The sequence below is a fragment of the Fundulus heteroclitus genome, chromosome 22, assembly GCF_011125445.2.
Source record: "Fundulus heteroclitus isolate FHET01 chromosome 22, MU-UCD_Fhet_4.1, whole genome shotgun sequence".
Classification (NCBI taxonomy): domain Eukaryota; kingdom Metazoa; phylum Chordata; class Actinopteri; order Cyprinodontiformes; family Fundulidae; genus Fundulus; species Fundulus heteroclitus.
The window spans coordinates 33,674,750-33,699,531 of NC_046382.1; the positions used below are offsets into that span (position 1 = coordinate 33,674,750).

The 24,782-nt window shown below is 39.4% G+C and overlaps 2 protein-coding genes across 2 annotated transcripts; one reads left to right on the plus strand and one right to left on the minus strand.

The window, feature by feature from the left end:
• The first annotated feature begins 621 nt into the window (after positions 1 to 621).
• Positions 622 to 4,509, plus strand: fbxo5 (F-box protein 5). The gene is made up of 6 exons (XM_012878421.3): positions 622 to 782; positions 1,443 to 2,050; positions 2,147 to 2,317; positions 2,454 to 2,544; positions 3,537 to 3,725; positions 3,825 to 4,509. Exons 2-6 carry the CDS (start codon positions 1,500 to 1,502, stop codon positions 4,083 to 4,085), a joined length of 1,263 nt encoding a protein of 420 aa, XP_012733875.2. The 5' UTR covers positions 622 to 782; positions 1,443 to 1,499; the 3' UTR covers positions 4,086 to 4,509.
• Positions 4,510 to 18,831: 14,322 nt separating this feature from the next.
• LOC105937188 (vasoactive intestinal peptide) lies at positions 18,832 to 24,782 on the minus strand. The gene is made up of 6 exons (XM_012878377.3): positions 24,325 to 24,782; positions 23,549 to 23,653; positions 23,084 to 23,188; positions 21,311 to 21,436; positions 20,958 to 21,069; positions 18,832 to 20,177 (listed from the first exon to the last, which is right to left on the minus strand). Coding segments are annotated over exons 1-6 (459 nt in total). The 5' UTR covers positions 24,327 to 24,782; the 3' UTR covers positions 18,832 to 20,168.

Consider the following 24,782-nt stretch of genomic DNA (forward strand, 5'->3'; position numbering starts at 1 on the left):
GTGTTGGATAATGACAGTTTGCATTTTTAAGTCAGTGTTGAGAAATCTCTGACTTTGCTATTTTGCTTTCTAACTTCCAGCAACCCTTTTTGTGAAAATAATAAAACAAAATATAAGAATAAGAGACTGTACATCGATGGCAAATTTACAATATAAAATACTGTGTTCCAACTTAACTTCATCAAATCAAACCACAAACGTGTGTATTTGCAAGATGTTTGGGTATTTTGTACTATTTTTTAGGGGTGTCTGATACCGTTTTTTCCAGACCGATTACAAATCGGGCATGGAACAGCACTATTTTTTTTATTTTTTTTTATTTCCAGCCCCCAACTGTGTTTCACGTCGGGACACAAAACAGTTGCACCACGTCCTGCGTATTCTTGTTTAGCTTTTTTTTTTTTTTTCTTGCCCCAATGTACTTATTGGAGAAGCCTATAGCCCTTGCATGATTTATTTCATACTCTGTGTTTTGTTCCGTGTCCTTTTTCTGTATTTGTAAACAAAGATGTTCCTCAATAAGAAAAAGGGAGTGAAAAAAAGTCACTTCCGGGCAACCTAACACCCCCATTGGTTGATTCTGCAAAGCGGAAGCTAGCCGCTTTAATATGATTGGTTTGCGCCTTTGCGCACGGATTTCGAATGAGAAGAAGAAACAGGCGGATTTTCTCCGAGCTAGTGGATTTTAAAGCGGGTACCTGCTGGAAGAGAGCGCGCCCGAAAGGGCTGAAAGAACTGAAACAGGAAGCTTTTTCGACGTTATTTTAGGAGAATAACCCAAGGTATGAATATTTATGTAACATCTTTGAAGCTAAACTCGGACATCGTTGTGAGGCAGTTTCAGAGGATTTTATTAGCAAGTCTGTGTATGACCATCCTCGCTGTTTTGTTGTTCTTGTGGTTTAGAGCATTGCGCACGTTATTCCGGGAAATAACCGGAAATCCTAAAGCAACTTTTATGCAAAACTAAGCGTTATTACTTCGACTTCAGCTTGATACTTTGCTCTAGGCGGCTTTGCACGTAATGCACCCGCCTAAATACAGATACCGATAAGAGAAGGTAATAAAAGCGCCATTATTAGCTTGACTAGCCTGTTGTAAAGGGGATTTAGCCCATTTCCTTTTTATATTGAAACACAGTTAAAGCGTAGATGGGGGGGATACAAGCTGGCTTTCTTTACGTCACCATTACGCTATCTTTCCGCCAAATCCGCATCGCGCCAAAACCGACTATTACTTTTAAGACGCCTCGTACCGTTAGTTCATCTGATCGGTGAGCATGAAAGGAGACTCTTAACATTTATTATGCACATGATGGTGATGTGCTCGTCCTTAAAGCTTAGATCTCGTCTAAAGCAGCCATGCTACTTGATTAGCGCCCGTCGCGTCCACCCCACGTACACGATCCCTGACTTCTCTCCCCCCTTCTTGTGTCTCTGCAGAGATCACCATACCGTTCAGCCAGAACACGTCTTTAACTCTAAAAAAAAAGAGTGGCCATGAAATGCCCCGTGATGAAGTCTACAAAGGACGACACGATGGAGAAAAGCCCCGCTGACGCTGCAGTGTCCAAGGAGTTCTACCTGAGAGATTCCCCAAAGAAAGCGCCAGTCCCCATCAGGTCTCAGGATGCCCAGGCCACTGTGTTGGCTCCCATCGAGGGCGACGCCAGCGCAGTTCACAACAAGGAAAACAGCACCAGCAGGGTGCACGATGGGACCCTGGACGAATGCTTTGAGGACAGTGGTTATTTGTCTTTGCTCAATAGCCAAATAGATCACCACGTCGACGACGAAGACGCCCACGTAGATGGGACACACCAGAGAACGACTGTTTCGGCGAATAATTCCCCCTCAAAATGTCAAGGGAGGATTAGAGCCAGCCTTCCAGGGTCGCTGGCAGCTTTCACACATGTAGATCGCCATGAAAGGACAACAGTAGCTCTGTCGTCCACCCCCACCAACCATCACACAGGCCCCAATCTGCCTATTTTAAGATTCCAACAGGCTGTTTGTGCAGAGCTCGCTAAGAGCTACAAGAAGAGCAAGAGGTAATATTGCAGTAAAGATTTTTTTTTACGTTTTAAGCACCCCTTTAACTTTTTTGTTTGTATCAGTTTAGTGACGGGGATGTTCTAATTTTGCAGGTATGACTGGAGTGTCATCCCAAAGATAGCACAGGACTATCTTTTGGACCGAGTAATCGGAGGGTCCATAGGCCTCGAGTACATCGACGTGTTTGAATCTCTGCTTGCCAGGAACATGAAAAGCATCCTCACCAACATCCTGGCCCTGCTGGGAGACATGGACCTCATAAGGTACCTTTAAAGTTCTTCCATCAGGGCAAAAGCCGTTAGACCAACACAACCATCAATGGGGGGGACACTCCTGGGTGTACCTGGACATTTTTTTTTTAACATTTGCTTTAACATCTTTGTGTTTTTTCCCTTATAGTTGTAAGAAGGTGAGCAGGACCTGGAAGAAGATCATATGTGAGGATTCTGCAGCTACGAGGAGGTGTCAGCAAGCTGAGCAGGCTCTCAGGGTGAGGAAATCAATGCGAACACCCAGATAGTATGCAAAGCTGTTGCCGTGTGTACTGCGCCGTGCAGAAGTATTCTTGGCCCTTAAACTTCTTCTTTTTTTTTTTGTGTGTGTCATCATTAACTGCAAAATTGAATGCATCTTGTGATGGCACCATGCATAATTGTCACAGAACAACCAGGATCATGTTCAGTCGATCAGAAAATACAGAAAGTACAGCCCAGCCACAAAATACCAGGATATGGTGGACCACCTAAACTGACTCAACCAGTGAACTGTTGATAACAGAAACGGCCAAGAGGTTTACTATAACCCTGGAGCAGTTTGTTGACAGGCCAATCTGACCTTTATGGAAGAGTGCAGAGGGGAAAGCCACAAGAAGTCTGGTTTGTAGTTTGCCAAAAGATATCCTGGGGACAGGGTGGTTTGCCCAGAATTAAAAAGTCTGTGTGATAGCAATCTACAGCCTCTTCTCCAAAGCCCTTCCATCTTACACCTACCAAAAAACAAAAAGACCTTTGCTGAAGTTCAGCAGTCTGAGTGGACACCCTCAGCTGTGGTTCCTACTCTAGTTTATTATGATGGGAAGATGGCTGGAGCTAAATGCACGGAGAAGTTCTAGTGGGAGGATTTGAGGTTCGCCCTAGCAACACTTTAAACTTTTTATCTCTAGACCATCTTCATCCAATATGGGTCTGAGCTACTTTGTGAAGAATGGGCCAAAAATGTTGGCTGCTAGACGTGTAAACTACAAGGCTGCTAAGATCACACCTTTATATGCCGCACTTTTCAGATTCAGATGAAAATGTAGCTTTTTTCCCCAGACATATACACTACCAGGTGTTGATCTATCGCAACAAATGGTTGCAAGAGGACAATGTTGAAAGGGTTCAAACAATTTTGTTAGGCACTCTATATTTCAGTGCTGTTTTTAAATATTATGCCTGCTAGATTCGTGTTTTCATGCTGCTTAATGTAACTTTTGACATTTAGGAGTCAAGAAGCTCTCAGAGACAACCTGCTACTGGTCTGACGAGAGACGTCGTTGCATCCAGGATGGTACTGTCCTGCATGCAGACTCTGGCCTCCTCAAGCACACCAGCTTCCTCTCAATCTTCATCCACGCAAAGCTGCAGGAGCCTGCCCAACCCTCAGTGTGAACGCTTTGACAAATTTGTGCAAGTAAGTCTCTTTCGTTCTAGTTCTAATCAAAGGTAAATTTGCCACATGCTTTTTGAAAGCATTCCTTAACTGAGCCTAATTTGTCGCTCTCATTCGCAGGCTGCCAGCAGTCTGAAGCAGCACGAGTCTCTGCGCTCCTGCAGGCGCTGCAACTCGCCTGCGGTCCATTCACCCGAGACACAGAGGGCCAAATGCACTCGCTCCAGCTGTCTCTTTGACTTCTGCACCCGGTGCCAGGAGCCCTACCACAGCTCCGCCCCGTGCCGAACAGTCAAACCCAGTTCGTGCCTCACTACCTCCAAGAAGAGCCCGATCATCGCGGGGAGCGCGCGCAGCAAGAGAAGCATCAGGCGCTTGTGATGACGGTTTACGCCGTCCCTTTATTCACTGACTCTTTTAACTGATGTAAACGTCTCTGCTGCTAGGGGCTCCGCTTGAACCTCGGACAGCTTTTACACGAGCTCAACGCGAGCGTGACTCGAGTGCCAAACTGTGATCAAATGGAACAAGCACTTAAAGCACTGCTGGAACAATCTACCCAAAACTGTTGCCTAACAGTTTTTTTTAGGGCCCCCAAGAAAAGAAAAAAAGAAAGAAATGGAAAGTATTTAACTTTCAGATTATTATTTTTTTTATATAATTTTTAAAGTTGAAAATGTATGAATATATATTCATTTTATATTCTTTTAAACACATTTTTAAATAAATGTTGACATTGGTTTTGCTCAGTTCTATTGCATTTGTATAACCTGTACCTGTAAATAGATATTTACATATAAATCTATCCTGAGTTTTGTGCTTTTCTTCTTCAAAGCTTGAGAAACGGGGTATTTTTCACTCCAGTCCCACTGTACCCGTCTAAATGACTGTGTTTAGAGAGGCAACATTCCCGTTTTCTCTCCTCCAGGCTCTAAAATCACCTTCACAGCTGATAAAGCAAATATGTTTCTAAAAAGCGTAGCTTGAGTTTTGGCTTCAGTAAAATGGCATTTCTTTTTTTTCTAAAAGAATAATTGGTGTTTATTGCACAAGAGGGCAGTATTGTTTTCTTCAAAGCTTTTCTTATCAATGGTCATGATATCGTATTTTAAACCTACAAACCAGATTCAGTTTTATGTTGCTGTTTGGTACCTAATTTTCCTTTTTTTTTTATGCATATTTATAGAAATTTCAGCCAAAACCTTCAGTGATAAATTCAGTAAAAAGTAAATATTTGGGGTCTGGCATTTGTCCCCTTACACACTACTGTTGTCTGTTTTGTCACATGCTTCAGATCATCCAAATTGTTAATAGCATAAAGATAACCTGAATGAATATTAAATGCATTTTTTAAGTTATTTAATTTCCTAAGAGGAAAAAAACACTACCCAAACCAACTTGGCCTCCTGGAAAAGCTTTTGCCCCTTTTTAATTCATTAATTTACTGTAACTACCTATTTGGGTAGAAGTAATTCGCCACACACACGTGGCTGCTGCCTGATTGGTAAAATAAGATTATTTAAATGGCTTTTCTGACAGCATGAAGTAGGCTGAAAGTTCTCAAAATAGCAACACAACTAAACTAATTTGGTTAGCGGCTGACTGTCAGTCTGGAAAACGTTGCAGAACAACCTCTAACGCTTTGCGACTCCAAAAAACCACGATAGGTGATCCACACAAAGAGAAAACGGAGCGGAGAACCTCCCCGGGAGTGTTGGACCTCAGAAATTTCTCCCAAGACCACATCAACAACAAGTCCTGGAGGTCATGAAGAACAGCCGTTCAGCAAGACAACATGGATGTGAGCGTCAAAGTGGAGGCGGTGTGATGCTCTGGGCCTGCTTGCTGTAATTGACGGCACCATCTGCTTTCTACTAGAAACCTCAGTGACTCGGGCCATCCGTTTTGTGACCTCGGGAAAACTAGGTCAGGGAGCTGCTCAACTAGTTGTCTTTGTCAAGTCTGGGGTGAAAATGCACTCAGAACCTAACTTACAAGTAATTTGAATGCCCTTCCTCCCCAGGGTGTGTGAGGAGGACAAGATCTGATCTAACACCTAATGGTCCTGCTTTTAGGTTGATCTTAAAAATCAGCTTTTAAATGAACTAGTTATTTCCTTTTCAATTACACTCATGCATATAACATGAGCGCCGGTTTTTCCAGTTCACACTGGTTCACCGGGTCAGACCTTCTCAGGCGGGGCGGTTCACCGTGAAGCTTTCATGCAACGCATTAAACAAAGTGGTTTAAGTTTGAGATGTAGCACCCTTAAATGCAACCTCAGTCCAGAAATAACCATTATGCTTGATAAAATCTTTATTTGTTTATGCAGATACTTATTCTGCCATTTAATATATTTAAGTAAAGGTTCACACATTGTTTTCCAGGCAACGTTTCATTTATGAGTTTTGGTTGATGGATAAATCAAGCTTTGTGTTTGGATACTTGTCCTTTACAGTTGTAAACACTTATATTTACATCGCTGACTGAGTCAATTCAATTGCAAGGAGGGAAAGCACGTTTACAGCCAGTCATGATGAGAGATGGGTACAAGGCAGGCTGCAGAGTGGTGCAGTTGGTAGGCCCCTAGTTCAAATCCTGGCCTGAGTTTGCATGTTCTCCACATGCATGTGTGGGCTCTCTTCCTCCTGTAGTGCAAAAACATGACTATGGTGTTAATTTCTCTCTGGTTGTGTCTCTATGCTGCTTTGTGATGGACTGTCCACGATGTCCTCTTGCCCAATAGCTGCTGGGGATAGCCCCTTCTACTTCCTTTCAGTCGAAATGAGTTTAGAAAATCTTGAGTTTTTTTGTTTTTTTTTAGCTTTTGCGTGATGACATCTCAATTATCTCTTCATCTGACCTGGAGCTCTGGAAAAGCACCTGCCCAAAACATCCACTCACCAAGTGTTGAAAAATTCCTCCCAGGATATCTGCAATTTCCCCTCGAACAGGTTGGGCTGAATCAGCCGTCCCTCGCCCAGATGACTTCTGAATCTACAAATAGCATCACCGAGACTGGATGGTTACCCCTGACATTTGCGAGATGACCCATTTGTCTCTCGTCTCTGCCTCTCGGAGCGGAGCTGCCGTGCGCCTGTTTTGATTGCGATGACAAACGCACGCAGCAGTCAGCTCTCATTTAACTCCGGTGTGGATGCCGTTGCTGTTTGTCGGTGGGATGTCCCGTGGCAGGGAAAGTCCTGTGGCTGTCAGAAAACAGCCCCTTCCAGTCAGGCAGAGCAGGTGTGCACTGATTCAATAAACAGACCCGAGCCTCTGTCTTTACTAATGTAACCTGATTACAGCTTTACCTGGAATGCGTCCAAACTCAGCGGTAATTGGGAGTTAGAGCCACCTAACCCATTAACCCCAAATAACCCATGGGTGGATGGTCTGAATCTATTTAAATAAATAAGAAAAATCTAAATTTAATATGACTCAGAGTGATTTCCATGATAAGCATACATTAAAACATAGACACAGTTTTAGGTGAGCTGGTAAAGGAAACTAGGACGTGTGAATGTTGTCGATGTGCCATATTTTTAGACAAGCCTGTCCGACTCAAGTAAGTGAGAGCTTTAAGTTCACGTTGTATTTCTGTTTGAACAGAAATGTCTGTTCAAACAGAAGTAAAACTATGTTGACAATGTCAACATAGTTTTACAAAATGATCCTATTTTTGTGTTCAAGACCTTGATGCTGTGATTGAAGCATCACAAGCTAATTTCATTTGGGACCTGTCTTTGACAGCAAACAGGCTTCAGCTCAGTTCTTTCTGAAAACGTTTCGACACCTATCCAGGAGTCTTTGTCAATTCTGGTGGCTCGCACTTGACCTGTGCTTGGTTTTCGTCGTTTATGTTGTCTTAAAGGAAATGCTTATTATTAGACTTCAAGAATGGCCAGGACAGGGTATGATATTAAGCTTAGAAAGAACCGAGCAGGAACCTAAATATTAACATGTCTTGAAGAGGTTAGAAAGAGCAAAATCAGGCCGAGCCCCCACTGCTGTCTCTGAAACTGCAACCGCAAAACAAAGTGAGAGGAAAACTACGATGAAACTAAGCTAAATTTGCTATCAGATGACAAGGAAACCGTTTGCAAAGTCTAAAAAGACCCCCAACAGTGCAACCCTGTGTGGGTGTCTTTCTGAAAAGATCCAGGACTCAACAGTCTGATGATGAGCGCTGGATAAATTGCCTTTTCCCTTCAGTTCAGACTGGATGGAGGGCATCTGTGAACAGCAAATTTCAGGTCCTGCCACAGATTGACAGTTGGACTTGGGTTTTCTGGGCTATGACCGTCTCGCTCTTAAATATGATTTGATGTTAACCATTCCAGTATAATTTGGGATTATGGGTTTTAGGGTCTTTGTCATACTGCAAGTCTTTTCCAGGTCCTCATCACCTCTCTTGAAAAATGATCAAATAGAAAGCGGTCACTTTGGGTGGAAAGAAAGGAGAGGGCCACAGACGAGTTAATGTAACAAACAATAAAATGTCATGATGAGGCTGTAAAATGGATCTTGTTGTAGAGAGTCTGGGCGGGTGTCAGGGCTGTGGTGGCGTCTGCTGATTAATCCGTACTCTGGCCTTTCGCTCCCTCGGCGACTCGGGATCATTTATCCGGCAGATTTATTGATCGGAGGCTGAACGGAGGCACATCCCTGACACAATCAGGCCTGCTGGCTGTGGAAGTCATTAGAGCAGCCTGTCACATGTGTATAGGTGACGCTATGTGTCTAATAACAAACCGGACCTTAACAAAAACCTCTGACAGCCTACATGTTTGAAATTGAAAGTGTCCCAGATAAGACATGTCAATACTTTGTGAAATCTCCGTATTTACTTTCCCAATATCTCTTCTTCTCTCCTCCTGTCTGTCAGCATTCCAGCATTTTTATCACTTTATCACTTTAAAGTTCACATTTTTTCTGCTTCTAGCTCATTTCAGCCTCAGGCCAGAGGAAGTAATGAGGGTTGGTGCATGACAAGGCAACACGCAGAACATGTGTGATGTGTTTCTATTCTTTTTTTGGGTTGGTGATCCTGATGTGCAGTGACTTCTACAGGTCAATTGGCTGGATGTCACCAAAGCGGGACTGTAAAAGCCCAGAAATGAGGCTGTCACTCGAGTGCCTGCAGCAAAACATGAATGGAGCAGGAAATGATTCAAGAGCAAAACAAACAACCCCAGTTCACAGCTGACTCCATCGTTGAGATTCCAGGTTCTTGTTATGTAAAATGTTAAGAATATGATAAATCATTTCTAAGCATTTTCACCTCTTTAATTTGACGTATATCTATTTCAATTCGACTGAAAAACAAACATCTGAAAAAATATTAATCATTAAGAAGCTACAATAACCTGGTTGGATAAGTATACACACCCCTTGATTAATTGAAATAGCTTTTTATTGGGTTTAGATCTGCCATCAGTAATAAATAATCTGAAATAAGGTTCAGCTGCACCCGTAGGATTTTTCTGCACCTCTTGGTTAAAGCAACATTCATACTTGTAGCAGATTTTAGATTTAAATCGTTAAGAGGGCTGAATTCACAGTGCTTTTCTAGTCTCCCTGACAACTCAAAGCACTTTGCACTAGAGCTACGTTTTCCCAGTTGCACTCACTAATGCACACACCTTAATACACTGATGCACCGATTGCTTGGCAACTTGGGGTAAGGTGCCTTGCCCAGGGACACATCAACCTGTGAGGAAACAGATATCGAACCCACAACTTTCCAACTGCAGGATGACTACTCTTTCTGTTGACCCACATCTGTCAGATATGCGTTTGACAATGATTATGTGTCCGAGAAGGAATTATAATTTACCGCTTTTACTTAGCAACAGCGCTAATGCTAAAGTCAAACTTGCTAGCAAGCGTCCGAATGCTGCGTTAGCTCTTGCTACCCCGTTGCTAACGCAACATGTTAGCTGGGCTGGGTGCCTTCAAAAACATTTACACATCACCTTATTTTCATTTTGAAAGTTTATCACTTTTTCAGTATAAACTCATGCCTTAATATTAGTGTCTTTTTGAAATTGAGAATATATCTGATGGTTTTGTGACGGTGAAGGTGCTTGTTAATGATGTTCTGCTTCACAGGGGTGCCATCAGAGGAGACTGTTGTAACAGAGGGGGGTCCTCTGCGTCTTTGAAACTGGTTTGTTTACATTCATAACAGGAGCTGTGAGAGTGTATCCCTGTGAATCCCATGTAACACTTAGGTTTTAAATGTAGTCTATATAAAGAAACATGATCCAGCATTAGCAATTTTTTTATTTAATGCTGTTATTATCTCATTGTTTATGAATTGTTGATGATGAAGATCTTTTGCTCTTCCATTTTGTTTGTAAAATATCAAATTAACAAATCAGTTAGACAGTCCAAATCAGTATCACACTATATATTTCAATAACAAAGTAAATGTTTGTTTGAGTAATTGCACTAATTCCAGTAAAAAATAAATAAATAAATAAATAAATAAATAAATAAAAACATTATAGATATTTCAATTCACCAAATTTCAGAGAGTAGTTAGATCATTGAAATTTATCAAAGTTGTGAGTCAAAAACATTGAGTAATATTCATCCAAATTAAAAAGTGTGCAAATTGTCACACCTGTTTCATTGGTTGAAATCTGTTTAACTGTTTACGCCAGTGTCCCGAGGATGATGCCTGATGATAAAGTTTTAATAATAAAGTTGCCATACAAGGTTCATTTCTCTGTGTTTAGTTTCTTAGCTTACTCTTGTCTCTGTTCTTTGCGAATTTGGATTTATTCCTCTGATATCTGACAGTGTCACTCCTTTCCAATTGGTTAGTAGTTTTATTTGTGTTAATTAGTCGCCCTCCCACAGTTTTCTTGCTTTCTTTCTGCCGCAGATGTTCCATATCTGGTCTAATCTGTTAATCGTGTTGCTTGCTGGATTCCTTAATTTATTTGCCTGTCAATCTGCCCCAGCTCAATTTCCTGTTCTTCTTTTGTAAGTACTGAAAGATTTTTGGATTTATTATGAAACCTCCACCCTATTCATCCCAAGTTCCAGTCTTCATTTGGTCATACTAATAACCTACAAAACATGACAAAAGTGTGTCATAAATAATTGACTTACTTGATACACATGACAGGACTTGATGTTCCATAAAATGCTTTTCATTTGTTTCATAATGTTCTTCAACTTGACATCCAGGGAACCCAGTGGTTCTCTTTCTGCTAACACTGTTAAAGAGTGTTAAACCAATACAGTTAAATCAAGCAACAGTTAAAGCTCACCAAGGCAGTTTAATTGGATTTCTGTCCTGATCCCCATCTCTGTATCAGCACAAGGATCGAGATACGTCACTGTGCTGTCAGTGAGTATGTAACCCTTTTAGCCTGTCAGTATTTGGCTTTTCCCAGTTTAACTAAAACGTTTTATCAAGCATGTTGGTTCCACATGAATTCATATACTCTCTCCAAATTTCCCCAATGCATGATGCCCATGTTTCCTTTGCTTTGCTCTTGCTGTAAAAGCTACCCATTGAACCACAAAACAAATATTAAAGAAAATGTTTTCGGACTATTTTAAGGGCCTTAATTTCTGTGTGACTCAGCACACAAACTTTCTTTTCTTTTGCACACAGACTGATCCAAGGAAGGGTCAGCATCTTCTCTTATGAAAGACTTTGGCTGTATGGCCGTGTTTGGGTGTTATCAACTAATGAGCTTCCCTTTACTTGTGAATTTGTAGATTCAAGCATGTCTTTTGCAGAATTATTGATTTAGTTGTCTGAAAAGAAACAACACACATATATTCAGTGCTTGGTATTAAAAGGCAGCAGTCCTTTTCTCTTGTCTGTTTTTGCTCTGTTTGGTCCATTAAGATCAGCGGTGATGATATTTAATGAGTGAAGCCTCTCCACAAAGCAGTCGGTAATCATGGAGGGTTAGCGGGAGGACACACACTATAAATGGGCAGGCATGTTGATGTGTTATTGTAGACTTAAATAACATAATCTTTATTACGAATTTGTGCAAAATACTACACTTTTGCAGACAATTTTGTTTTGTTTTCTTCAGTTTTTGTGTTTTCTCAACGCAACGCATTTTAATTTAACCCGTGTCAGATTTGAAACTTCTTCGAAAGTTAAATTAACAAAATACAGCATTGGAGTCATATGGGTGCTGAAACTGTTAGAAAATATATAAACTTTTTACATTTAGTTTGCATTTGCTGGTTTCTTAAAGCAATTCAGAACATTTGGTTTCAAAGGTTTCCCAAATGGTCTTTCCAAAATGTTTTTTTTATTATGGTTTAAGAACACTTCCATGATCATATTTCATGTACTTAGACTTTATTGTCAAAAATATTAGCTCACCTGCCTTCACACATATATTAATTTAAGTAACATCCTTTCTCTAATGCAGAGATTTAAAAGTGATGCTGACCTATTTTGTGGAACTCTTGCAGGAAAGGCTTATTAGATGTTTTTTTGTTATGATTTTGACCGATCTTCCCCATGTGGAGTTGTGAGGTTAGACATTGATGTTGGACGAGAAGGCCTAGCTCTCAGTCTCTGCCCTAATTCATCCCATAGTTGCTCAAACGCATCTAGGTTAGGAGTCTGTATGTCAGTAAAGTTGTTCTACACTAAGACATCCATGACTTACTTTGTGCACTGGTGCTCACCTGTGATGGAACAGAAAGAGACTACCTTCGAACTATTACCATACAATTGAGATTATGAGCCTGTCTTAAACCTCTTAGTATACTAAAAGCCTTAAGAGTTCCTTTCACATGAACAAAGGGGCCAAGCCCAACTCCTTAAACACAGCCTTACATCACAGTTCCCTCACAGCAACACTCGCCACAAAGCAATCCGGCCATTCTCCTGGCAACTATCAAATTCAACGTCATCATTTGAGCGCCACAAAGAGAGACATAAATTGTCACTCCGGAAAACAGATACCCACTGCATTGAGATCTGACATTTTACTTTTTTTTTTTTTACCTCTTCATGGCTGAGTTACTGTTCCCCATTGTTATAATACATCTAACAGCTGAAATTTCCTAACCTTTTATTTATTTATTTTATTTGGGTAGATGGCATCCTATCGCGGCAACACCCTGGAATTCACTGAGCTCCTGAAAGCTAAAAATTCCTTTACCCTTGCTTGCCGAAGCAGTCTGTAGGGGTCTTGGGGTTGGGCTTTATGCTCCTGTCTCCACGGAAGTGTTTGGACCACTGCAATTAATGTAGTAGGACGGACGAGTGAAAATATTTGACAATTTATGGTATATACCGTGGATTCATTCATCAGTGTATCATTTACGAGACACTCATGCTTGGTCATCAGCTGGACCAAGCATGATGGATCTATACATAGATCCATTGTCATCAATGGATCTATGTATAGTGACTGTTAGCGGCTGCCCACTGTAATTTGTGAACCAGATACCTTAAGTTCAGGCAATTATGAAACGTTAAGAATATCCTATTAAATTCTTTGCTAGATGGAATCTGCCCTGACACCGCAAAGCAACCAGACCACCTATGATCATTGCCTGACCTGCCAGGACAAGACACATAAAAAACATATTTAATTAACTATAATGGATATGTGATGCTACCTACTGACAGAAACAATTATTTGTCAGCCTTGTAAATCTTGCAAGTTTCACCAATATATTTTACATAATGGCTTATGTACTCCTTGACTTGCTGTCAGGTGTTGGAGATGGAGGACCCAAGTGCAGAGTGTAGTGGGTTAAACGTGATGTTTACTGAAAATGAACAAACTCACAGTAACTGAAACACCGGGAAGGCAGGCATAGAAACATCTGGAGGTGGTACAGAGCAGTGTGACAGTGTGACAAGGATATGACAATCAGGGAGGAAAACAGAAATCTAACAAGAACAAGAAACAAGAAGGAATAAACAGAATCTACAAACTGAGTGATGCTAAAAAGATGAAAACTGAAGACTGCACGATCCCGAGAATATAAAAAAAAAATACAATCAAGCCTTATACCTGGGGATCGTGACACCTGCAGAGCCTGTATTAAACCAGTCATCCTTTCTAATTCAGCTCTGTTTATTGGTCTTACAAATGCCTTTTTGAATTTTTTAAGCTACTTCACGGGGTTAGATTTTTCATATTTCAGAACATGGTAATGACAATATCATGTACACACTAAAAGCTTATATAGGACATTAGGTGCACTTTTTTACTGACTGTATTTGCTGTCACTTTCGCTTAAACAAAATGAGCCACATGAAAACCAAACCAACTTTATTTATAAAGCTTTTTAAACAACCATAGTACCAACATGTTGTACAGTCACAGTCAACAAAACACAAGAGCAGCCACAGTGCACAATAAAAGCCTGAACAAAAAAAACAAACAATTAACATCCATCCATTCAACAGGTGAGAGGCGGGGTACACCCTGGAACGGTAGCCAGTCTATGGCAGGGCAACATAGAGACAGACAGGACAAACAACCATTTACGTACAAACTAAGGAGAATTTAGAGAGGCCAATTAACCTAACAGTTTTTGAACTGTGGGAGGAAGCCGGAGTACCCGGAGAGAACCCACGCATGCACAGGGAGAACATGCAAACTCCATGCAGAAACAACAATAAACATGTAAGACCAATTAAAACAATCTTAATTTAAAATAAAAAATCAACATTTTACATGGTGCCTAAAGCCAAAGGGAAGAGATGGGTTTTAAGAAGTGATTAGGAAGCTGACAGGTAGGCGGCGTGTCTGATGCCCAAAGGCCGGTGGTTCCATAGTTCAGGAGCAGCAGCAGAGAGAGCACGATCCCCTCAAAGCTTCCCATTAGTCTTTAGGACGCTCAGGAGCAGCTGGTCGGCTGACCTGAGAGAGTGGGAGGGGGAATAAGAAGGCAGCAGCTCAGTGAGGTAGAGTGGTGCAAGGCCGTGTAATGCTTTAAATACAAATAAAAGGACTTTAAAATGTATCCTAAATGTACAGGCCACCAGTGCAGCCAGACTAAAACAGGGGAAATGTGCTCATGCTTTCTTGTGCCAGTTAAAAAAACAAGACCGTGATCATTTTGATTCCACACATTTGCACTTGATTTTGAAATGTTTTCCATTGATTTCAGGACGATGGCTCTCCACTTAGAGTGCCTGGAGGTGCCACTATTGCATAGGTTTCCCATTGCTTATTTTCAACTCTTGTCAATAAGGAGTGGGCGGCCCCCCTATGATGTGCTCAGTGTATTCATTTAAAAAAAAATCATAGCTGCTCACTATGGTGGTCAGTGACACTGCAGTTGATTATTTTTCTGTGCTAAACACTTCGTATTTAAACAGCAACAAAACAGCAAAGTTTTTTTTTTTTTTTTTTTACTTATTTTTAACAAATCGGGGCTGCATTTGATTGATCGTCTCTAGTCAGAAATGTAAAATTACCTAGCCTCTTAGGCCACAGATGAAGTTTCTGCTCCATCATATTTTGACCAAAAGAAATTTGATCCCTCCCTAAATCTGACAAGTATACAAAGTCACAATAAGTCTTAATGTGTTGTTGTTTTCTTGCTCCTCACCACTGGTAGAAACAGTGCTCCAGGGACAGTTTTCAAGGTAAAGCTAGCCATTTATTCTTTAAAGTGGTTCATTGATCAACATATAAACTACAGAGCAACAACAACAAAAAAAGTGAGAAATTACAGAGGTTCAAACTCCAGATCTTCTCATGTGGAGGACAAATCGGCATGCCAAGTGGATATAGAAATAAGTGTGAAAACTATTTAAATGAACCACAGTTACTGCTGTCGCCAATGCTCAAGGGATAACGACAACAGCAGCATCTCTAGACAACAAAACAAAGTTGTTGATTTTGTTCCAAGTTTGGGTCATAGAACAGAAATCCTAATTACACAGAAAATGTTTATACAAAAGCAGTTTCTGAAAAAAATAGTGGTGGTCTGAAAGGGCAAAAATGCTGCTGCTTCTCCCTTCAGCAGCTGGTGTCAAATTGGGTGTGTAAATGTGATTTAATAATTGCTCAAAACCTCCTTCTTATGTAAACCCATCTGGCTACTAAATAAATATGTTACGTAAACACACTTTAAAATCTTTAAAAAAAAGAAGAGTAAAGCAAACATGAACAAGAGCGTCACATATCCCTGACGTCGAATTTTAGCACATTTTAAGGAGAGGCGAGTGAGAAGTATGCCTTTTCTTTCTTCACCTGACAAATCACAGCTGTGAAAACTCACATTCTGGTGCAGCTCATGACAACAGCTCCCAAAGCAACAACTTTTACGCCTTTAAACGTCACAGAGGTCTTTACACACGAGACAGCAGACCTGCGTCACATGAGGAAGATGAACTCCTCTCACCGAAGCTGCGAAGACCAGCTGAAGTCGAAGCAGAGGCGTGATGTTGGGCTGGATTGGAAAGCTGTGATGATCTCATCAATAGAGGTGTTTTTATAACAAAGTAAACTTTTTTTGTGCAGAGACGTACTAGTCTGCAGTTGTCCATGTGTGGTAAGAAGGGGTGATTTTATAACCAACACTATTTTTGGCAAGAAATATATATTTTTTTCACAAAACCTCTTGATAATTACATGTGGCTAAAATTCTTTAATAGAAGCCTGATGAATACTGATGTATTTTAATCTAAAAAAGAAAATCCAACAGAAGACTAAAATGAAAGCCATAAACTCACCTCTTGTTGTTGTTGTTTGTGTTTCCTGTGGATTTTGTGTTTTTTTTTTTTTTTGCATTTATCTATTTAACTTTTTATGAGAAGGGAAGAACAGGTGTTTTAGCTCGGCAATGTCTGTAGTTTAATTCAGGAATATAAAAGTTATTTAGTGACTATGCAACATATATATACACACAAACATATATATACACACACAAACATATATATATATATATATATATATATATATATATATATATATATATATATATATATATATATATATATATAATTTAATATGCAACAAGGCATTTTCAGGGTTTTTTAACCTCTGTGCCATGAAGAGTTATGTCAGAAAATATATCGTTATTAAATCTGTTGTTTAACATCAAAGAAGTCACTGTGGCTTACAAAAGCATTCATACTCATTGAACCGATTCACATTTTTTACCCATTCTAAAACAAATCTTTTCGCAGTTCCTTGGAAACAAATGTGACAGAGCAACATTGAGTAGCTTATATTTGTGAGGTGGGAGAAAAGTGATACATCTTTTCCATATAAAGTCTGAACAAGTGCTTTGTCCATTTGCAATCAGCCCCCATTATCTGCTACACCTAGATAAAATATACGTCTTGTGGAGCTCTCACAGCTCTACAGGACAAGAGTTTTAAGGAAGACTAAGGCTATCCCAAGCAGCCCTCTTTTCAGTAATTACAGGCTGCTGCTATCTACTCACAGATACATGGTGGTTAAGTGCAAAACAAAATGGTAGACATGTTCATTTGTCCCAGTTAGTGTGAGCCGTATCAGTGATTTGACCTGTCTAGTAGACATTTACGTTTGCAATATTGCTGCGAATGTTTTTTATTTATTTATTTTATTTTATTTCATTTATATTTGATTTCTTCCTCTGAATTTGTTCTTGCTGGCTGCAAAACAAATCGCCCCTCTGGGGACAATAAAGTTGTTGTTTTTTTATTATTAAAGAAGCTGAGTAAATACAGCCCCTTCGTGTGTAAATCACTGAGTATGAATACAGCTGTTTTGTGAAGGCCTCAGAGGTTTGTTTAAAAAAAAAGGGTCATAAAATCCCAAAATTTTAACTTCTTATAGCGGATGTCCAGTCCATCATCTGTAACAATAGATAGAGCACAATAAAAAGTACTAAATTAAATCAAATGGGGAAATGGACAGCTAGAGAAAGCACAACTGTACACCTACCAAGGCATTGTGCTCCACCTTAAATTACTGGTTGAGCAAGGCGAGAGAGAGATTTGTTGATAAAACTATTCATTGTGCTCTTCAAAAATCTGGCCTGGATGAGCTATTGCTGGAAGAAAGCCATAAGAGCTCCGGTTTCATATAAACTGGCTCTGTTTATTGGTACCACCGCAATGCTACTTCCTTCCTGTCTGCTCACTGCTTTTAGACAAAGACAAGGTGCCAAGAAAATTGGTTCAGGAGAGCTAAGACCTAAGACAAAATGAAACATAATCACTTATTGTTTATTTTTTCCTTTATTTTTCCCATCGACAGTTGTAACTGTCCATGGTACTGAAGTGAATTTTTCTACCTACAGTCCACGACTGTAGGTAGTGGACTGTAGGTATGTAATCTTAGTTTTATACTTTCTAGTGTGGATAGATAATTTTTTTGTATGATGCAGAAACTTATTTAAACACATGCATCATATATGTTCAGTTAGTTAAATTCTTATTTTTATATTTTATTTACATTGTAGCTGCATATTTACATCAAACACAAGAACTACAGGTGAAAACTTGTTTTTTGGCTAACTTAGATGTACATGGTCTAAATTTCTTTTTTTAAAAAACAGAACAATTTTGGAGATTTTTTCACCTACAGCATTTTAAAGATATTTTGAATCCAAATCAACCGTATTATTTTTTACAGGAGCCCCAAATGCAGCACAGCTGGTTTTGTTGAGGCAAATCATGGTCATAGAGATCTAGTCAGAATGAACACATTTGTGGATTTTTGTGTTTGAATATATTTTATGGTTTGATGACGAGAACATTCCACATGTTTTTACATTACCTTCGTGATATGAGAAAGAAAAGAGCATTTCACTCGGATATCCCAAGACGCTGCCATCCTCTGCTTGACATCGCAGATGACGTCGGACCAGTTGACCTTTGGGCTAACAAAGTCAGCTGGAACTCATGCAAGGGTTTGTGAATTTTAGGAAACATTTTAAAGAGATATGTTTAGTTAATCATGGAATATAAAATGCAAAAGGGTTTCATCCATAATATCTAAAGTTTCAAGCTTCAAGCCAGATAGCAACGTTGCCTCAAGGGATCAGTTTAATCAGAAAACTAAAAAAAAAATTTTTTAAAAAGTTGCCTCTACGGGATTTTGGAAACAAATGTAAATGAGACAAATTGTGTGTGTTCATCAAACAGTCAGCCAGACAAAACGACTCAGCTTTGAAAAATAAACCAACATCTTTTATTTGGTCAGTTGTGTCCACATCACTATATGTGCCACTGAAGGCAGTTCTATGCACAATGAAAACCTCTTTGCTCTACATGTTGAATAGTATAAAGTGATTAAATGCATCTGTGTCCTTTCAGTGTTTACTCCTTTTGCCTTCTAGTCTCCTTTTTCAATAACCCAAAGATCACATACACAATCTCTGAAAATGCTTAGCAAATACACCATCAGGTATGAATTGAAAAGATGGTTAAAATTTATAACAATTTTTCATTCTATAGTACAATTGCCAAGTTTTGTATTTAACCCTAAACATTTCAATATAGATATTTTTCTAAAACTCATTGGAGGTCCTTTTTCAGTCAACAGACTGGAAGATCTTACTGAAAGTTAGAGTTTGGCTTGTAGATTAAATTTTTAAATCAATATAAATCCACGTTTTCCAATGATAGAGTTTTGTTGAACAGATGCCATATGCAAAATCTATTTCATAACTTTCAAAAATATGTCAAGTGAACTATACCTTTTAAACCAAATATTTAGTTGGGTCAAGAATTTACATTCAAAGTCAATTTGATAAGCATTTGATACTGTTTAGTCAATGCACTTTTGCTTTAAGGTTGGCCTGTTAAGCTCCACTAGCTATCAGTGGGCTGAAATCAGGAGGAAAAATATGTTGGTCATCTGCATTTGTATGGACTCCTACATTTAACAACCTTCTTTCAGACATGTTGAGAAAAACGGGAAGCACAAGTTCAAGAGAATGGTAAATCATGCCTTTTAGAATGTATTCAAAGTGGAAATAAAAGCTTATGGGGATTGAAAAAAAAAAAAATCAGATGGACCCTTCAACTGAGCATCATGTGAACCAGTGAGAATCCTTTAAGACCCGACTTCCCTTTAACTTTGCACAGATGAAAATCAGGACATTCATATTCAGTCCAAAAAAACCCCCAAACAAACAAAAAAAAAACTCCATTTAATTGGATGTAAATGGACCCATTCCTTTTCCCACCTCAGCATTTCTGACCAACCAACCCTGACAGCAGACACACATGTTGCTCAGTGCAGTCTACAGCATCTTTAGCTATCACCATGGCCTGAATACATACGGTGTATATACAGTGTAAACATGTACTGTGTAGATGATAGATAAATAACCACACTGAAAAACATATCATTGTAGATTAATCCCCTTCAGAATGTCCTTTGCATTAAATACTATGTGTGTGCATTTTTTTAAAACTGTATTTATTTATTTATTTTTGCAATTAGCATTTTTAATAGGATGAGTTGAGGTATTCGTTCCAGAGTGGACCCCTCCTCAGAGTGGCTGCAAACGAGAAAAAGAAAGTGATTATTGATTTGGAGGGGGGAAAATGGAAATCAATACTTCTACAGCCCTAATATAGTAAGCAATTCCCTGTACTTGCTCAAATAAAATAAAGCAGTAAAGGCACTATTAAATATCTAGAGGATTTTATGTATTATTATTTCCAGCTGGATTTAAAGTTAATTATTTTGTAGATGGATGGTGCACCATGTTGTGAGGTGACGTGAAACTAAGAAAAATGGAGGGGCACTTTTGGATTGGATGTTACTGTTATACATAAAGGATTTAAATCCACTCTGTTATGCATTTACACAAATTAGTTACTGTTAATGTAGAATGCAATGGCATCATGCTAAAACCATAACTCTCCCAAGGCATGCCTCACTATCATTTGGCTTTTAACAAGCTACTTTAAGGGCATGGTAGTATAGTTAAAAACTTGTTGCAAGACTACGTGTGACAGACTCAAAGCAAAGTAAGTTTTAAACAAGTTGTTTATTATGTTGCCAAAAAAGAAAGGATAAAAAATTGCTGTTGATACAATTCATTTTTACAGACATGTTCCTGTGACGCTCCCATTAATATGTGTTTACCGATAAAATCTTCATTCAACTTGATGTTTAATGTAAGAAATGAAGTGTTAAGCATTGGTTTGATTCATCATTTTTACATCTGAATTCAAAGTATGTTTTCTACATTCCTGCTCAAGATTCAGTGGATTACCTACATCTGTTTTTGGAGAAGGGTTCAGTGGTACTGAGAAGATTTAAATGGACCCACCAGCTGAAAGTTGTTTAGGAGGTGGTCTACGTTCATGTCATCGTAGCTCTCCTGGAAAGTGTTGGGCTCATCCCTGGACTCCTCCGGTTCACTGGTTCCAGGATCTTCTAGGCTGTGAGAGAAAGTCACTCTATTACGTTTCTCACTTTACTGTGTCGATACTGGTGAGAAAATTTCTCTTGCATGCAAAAACATATGTGAACTCATGTAGAAGGAAAATACGTGTGATATATGTCTTGCTTTTTTGTAGATCTTAAAGTATAAAATGCTACAAAAATGCACAATGGCAAGTTTCCATTAAGGTTCTTTTGACTCTGCCCTAGTGTTAATATGAGAAGTTTAGGGATTCCTACCTTCTCTTTCCCGTTAGGACAGAGTTCAGGTACTTCTTGACTGCCATCTGCTTCCGGAAGCGGCTGTAGTTGTCTGTGAAAATGGCGTCTGAGTGGCGCTTCACCGGCTCCTCCATCAGGTCATCACTAAACACAAGAGCGATGCCAAATTTCAGAGAGCAGCACATCTCTGTGCACAGTCAAGCTCTATGGTTTATCCTCTTGTTCATATGTGTGAGAGTTCTCCCTGGCTCTTTTGGAAGCATGCAACAGCGAGCGTCTACGGCATAAATTAACCTTTAAAAATGTTTAACCAATTACAAAATGCATCATCGAGCAGGTCAGCGCTTTTCATTCCAAATGTCAGTTGGTCCTCTCGTGATGAATTGAACAATCCTCAGTGAAATAAAACTATCACCGCCTTTCCTTGTTCCTGTCGGAAAGTTACATTAATTTGTTCTCTAAACAATTTAAATCCGAAAAGAACAAAATTCACTTTTATCGGAAATTCTTCAAGCTGACTTTTTTTTTTTAATCAGCAAAAGTCAGTCAAATTTAATAATTTTGAAAACAAGTGCGGCACAAATAAAGTCATAAATTGAACTCATGGGAATGAAGATGATCTCTTAAAAACAAAAACTGAAAAATATGAATATTTGGATAAGTCATTAAAAGAAGAATGGTAAAGTGAAAAATGAAATCTTGACCATAATAGCTGAGAATTTGCACAGGCATAAAATATGAAACAGACAAAAAAAAAAAAAAAAAAAAAAAAAACTAGAGATTTCTCTCTTTCACTTCCCTTTTATAGATAATTTTCTTTCACAGCATTGCCATTTAAGGCAATAAATACAACTTCACTTTTTAATTCTTCCAAAAAGAGGAGTTAGGATGAATTACAAGGAGGGTTAAAGGGACCATCAACACTCAGGAGCTTAATTATGTGAAATATAAAACTTCAAATTTTGCTCAGAGAAAACAACTAAAACCATAATTATCAGGAAACATTAATGTCTTCATTTGTTGTGCAGAGATGAAATCATGATTGAAGGGGTGTTTTTTTTTTAGCTTCAAAATGGTTCATGTGGGCATTGTGTATGCATGTTTCTATGTAAAGACAGATCAGGAAGATGTATGGAATTTAATGAAAGTTTCTGTCAGATTGTTGCTTCTTCTTGATGTATCAATTCTTTTCAGATCAATTAACATTGTAACAGATGCGTTTTGGAGAAGGGATGGCATCAAACAAGTCTAGACTACTTCCCACGCATTTTGGAGTATACTCAATAAATGAAAAGTTTGTTAGCTTGCTTTATTCTTGTTTTCCCTTTTCTTTGTTTTTAAACCCAAGATTATTTTCATGTTTGTTAAGAACAGAAATTCATTGTGAGCTTACTTGGAATATCTGAGGTATCTTTTGTGCCGTTTATATTAGAAGGGCTTTTTGTCTTTTGACATATTTTCTTTTTGACGCAATACAGTATTTATGGTTGTGTCCAAAATAATGATTTAGTTCCCCCCAGCTTTCTGAAATTTATTTACTGGAGTTGTGTTTCTTTTTGTACATTTACAAGTCTACCCTAATACGTTTCCATGTTTCTGTTTCAGACAATTAGATTTGTTTAACATGCTCCAAGAGTCCAAATACACACATTTCGCACATTTGAATCTCAAGCGTCTACATAAAGCTTCCTAAAAGAGTGTAAGCATCTGGTTTCCCTTTAAAAACGGCACGCATGCCTCGTTTTGCAGTGCCTCAGTCTTCAGAGCTATGCCCAGAGTGCAAACACCTACCTGACGCGCTTCCCGATCAGAGACTCCAGGTACCTCCGCGCTGACAGCTGCCCCAGGAGTTTGCTATATCCGCTGGTGAACAAACCGTCTGCATGTCTCGTCGGTCTGCAAACAATCAGAGGGCAGTCGCGTTAAAACGTGCTTAGATTGACTTCGTCCGGGCATCTGTTTCTGGACACAGACGCGCATCAGTCAGCCCCATCAGGTCTGACTTGGTGCTGCTGGTTACCGTGTACATATGATCCAAACGCCAAGCATTTGTTATTGGGAGAGAAAAAATAATTATGTTTTTGTGACATAAATGGGCAAAATGTTAATCGGAACCGAGGGCAATTGATTTTAGGAGACCTTCTCATAGCTAAGGGTGGCCTCTGAGATACATTAAAATTCGGTGATCAGGAATTACATATTTTTACAGATGTCTTGTGTGCCATGCCTTGCTCAGTATTGAAGATTTGTGCTTACCTCATGGATGTGTACGGTAGGCTCAGAGTTTGGGAGTATAACACACTGCACAGGGCTATTAGGAGAAGCAGGTGGGGGCCGGTCCGTTGTACCATTGCTTTACACCTGAGGATGGAAATGGTGGCATGTTATTCAGTTTTTAAAGTTTATCTGTCTCTAAAACTGGCTTAATTTCACTGAGAGGTGCACAAATGGGGCAGCGTTTTGCCCAGAACGGTTGAAACAACCGATCCAAAGCCCGTTCATGTGGCGATGATTTACGAACCGCGCGGTGTCGTGTGCGCATTTACGCACGGGTCTCCAAAGAGCAGTAAACAATAAACCAGCATATTCAACGGTTAAATTCGACGCCTTATTTTTCAGGTAAATTTCTGATAGATTGGTCAGACATTTACCAGAAAATGGTTTGAGGAACGCAGAAAACATCTAAATTTTGGTTATGCGTAAACGTATTTGTGTGCGTAATGGTCTGATTTAATGAAAAAGAAAGATCTCGCTGCTTTAGATAAAGATTCTTAATAAGTTTGGCTTCTGATCATTGGTAAACTTTCGCAATTGCTCAAGTCAATACAGCAAGTCAATCTGATAGAAAAGCGGAGAAATGTCCGCCTGTTGCCTGAATATGATAGTTTAATGTGTTGAGATCCTGCTTAATCCGTAGAGAGCGTTTTACATGAAGCTAAACTCTACAAGTTTGTATTTAGAGAGCTCCATCCAAATGTTGACCAAAGCAAAAACAGAAGACATAAATTACAATTTAAAAATAAAAATCTTACATTTGCTCTGCGGAAGGTTGTGTTTTTCGGGTCTTCTTCTCCTGATCCTGAGCAACTGATTGCAGCTCCACACTGCTGATCCAGTCTACTTCTATCTGCCTGTTCCTGTTCTCCTACAGTTCTGCTCCCGCTTTATACACCTGGGTGCTTCTCGCTTGCAGGAGGGGGGGACATGAGTTTTATCAGCAGCAGGAGACGTCAGAGGGTCGCTGCTTCCGTCATCGGTCTTGCTCACGGTCGGAACCAAAGAGGCCATGTGGACAGATTCGTCGGAAGTTTTTCTCTGTGTGTCTACCAATTAGTTGTGAGGAGAAAGTAACTTAGTTTTAAGGTTTGACTCATCAGAATTAATCCCCTTAAAACAATGAGCGGGGACTTAAAGTTGAACTTGGATTGGTCTGTGCGTCTTTGCCTTAAAGGAGAGGGTGCGGTTTAGGGACATACAGAGAAGAAAAGTT

Bases quoted from the DNA above. Each gene is read 5' to 3' on its own strand.
- fbxo5 (XM_012878421.3), top strand. From the start codon at position 1,500: ATGAAATGCCCCGTGATGAAGTCTACAAAGGACGACACGATGGAGAAA. The intron at 2,545-3,536 runs GTGAGGAAATCA...TTTGACATTTAG, and splicing joins AAGCTGAGCAGGCTCTCAGG to GAGTCAAGAAGCTCTCAGAG. The intron at 3,726-3,824 runs GTAAGTCTCTTT...TCTCATTCGCAG, and splicing joins GCTTTGACAAATTTGTGCAA to GCTGCCAGCAGTCTGAAGCA.
- LOC105937188 (XM_012878377.3), bottom strand. The intron at 23,189-23,548 runs GTAAGCACAAAT...GATTGTTTGCAG, and splicing joins CTACCGTACACATCCATGAG to ACCGACGAGACATGCAGACG. The intron at 21,437-23,083 runs GTAGGTGTTTGC...TCTTGTGTTTAG, and splicing joins CTGATCGGGAAGCGCGTCAG to TGATGACCTGATGGAGGAGC.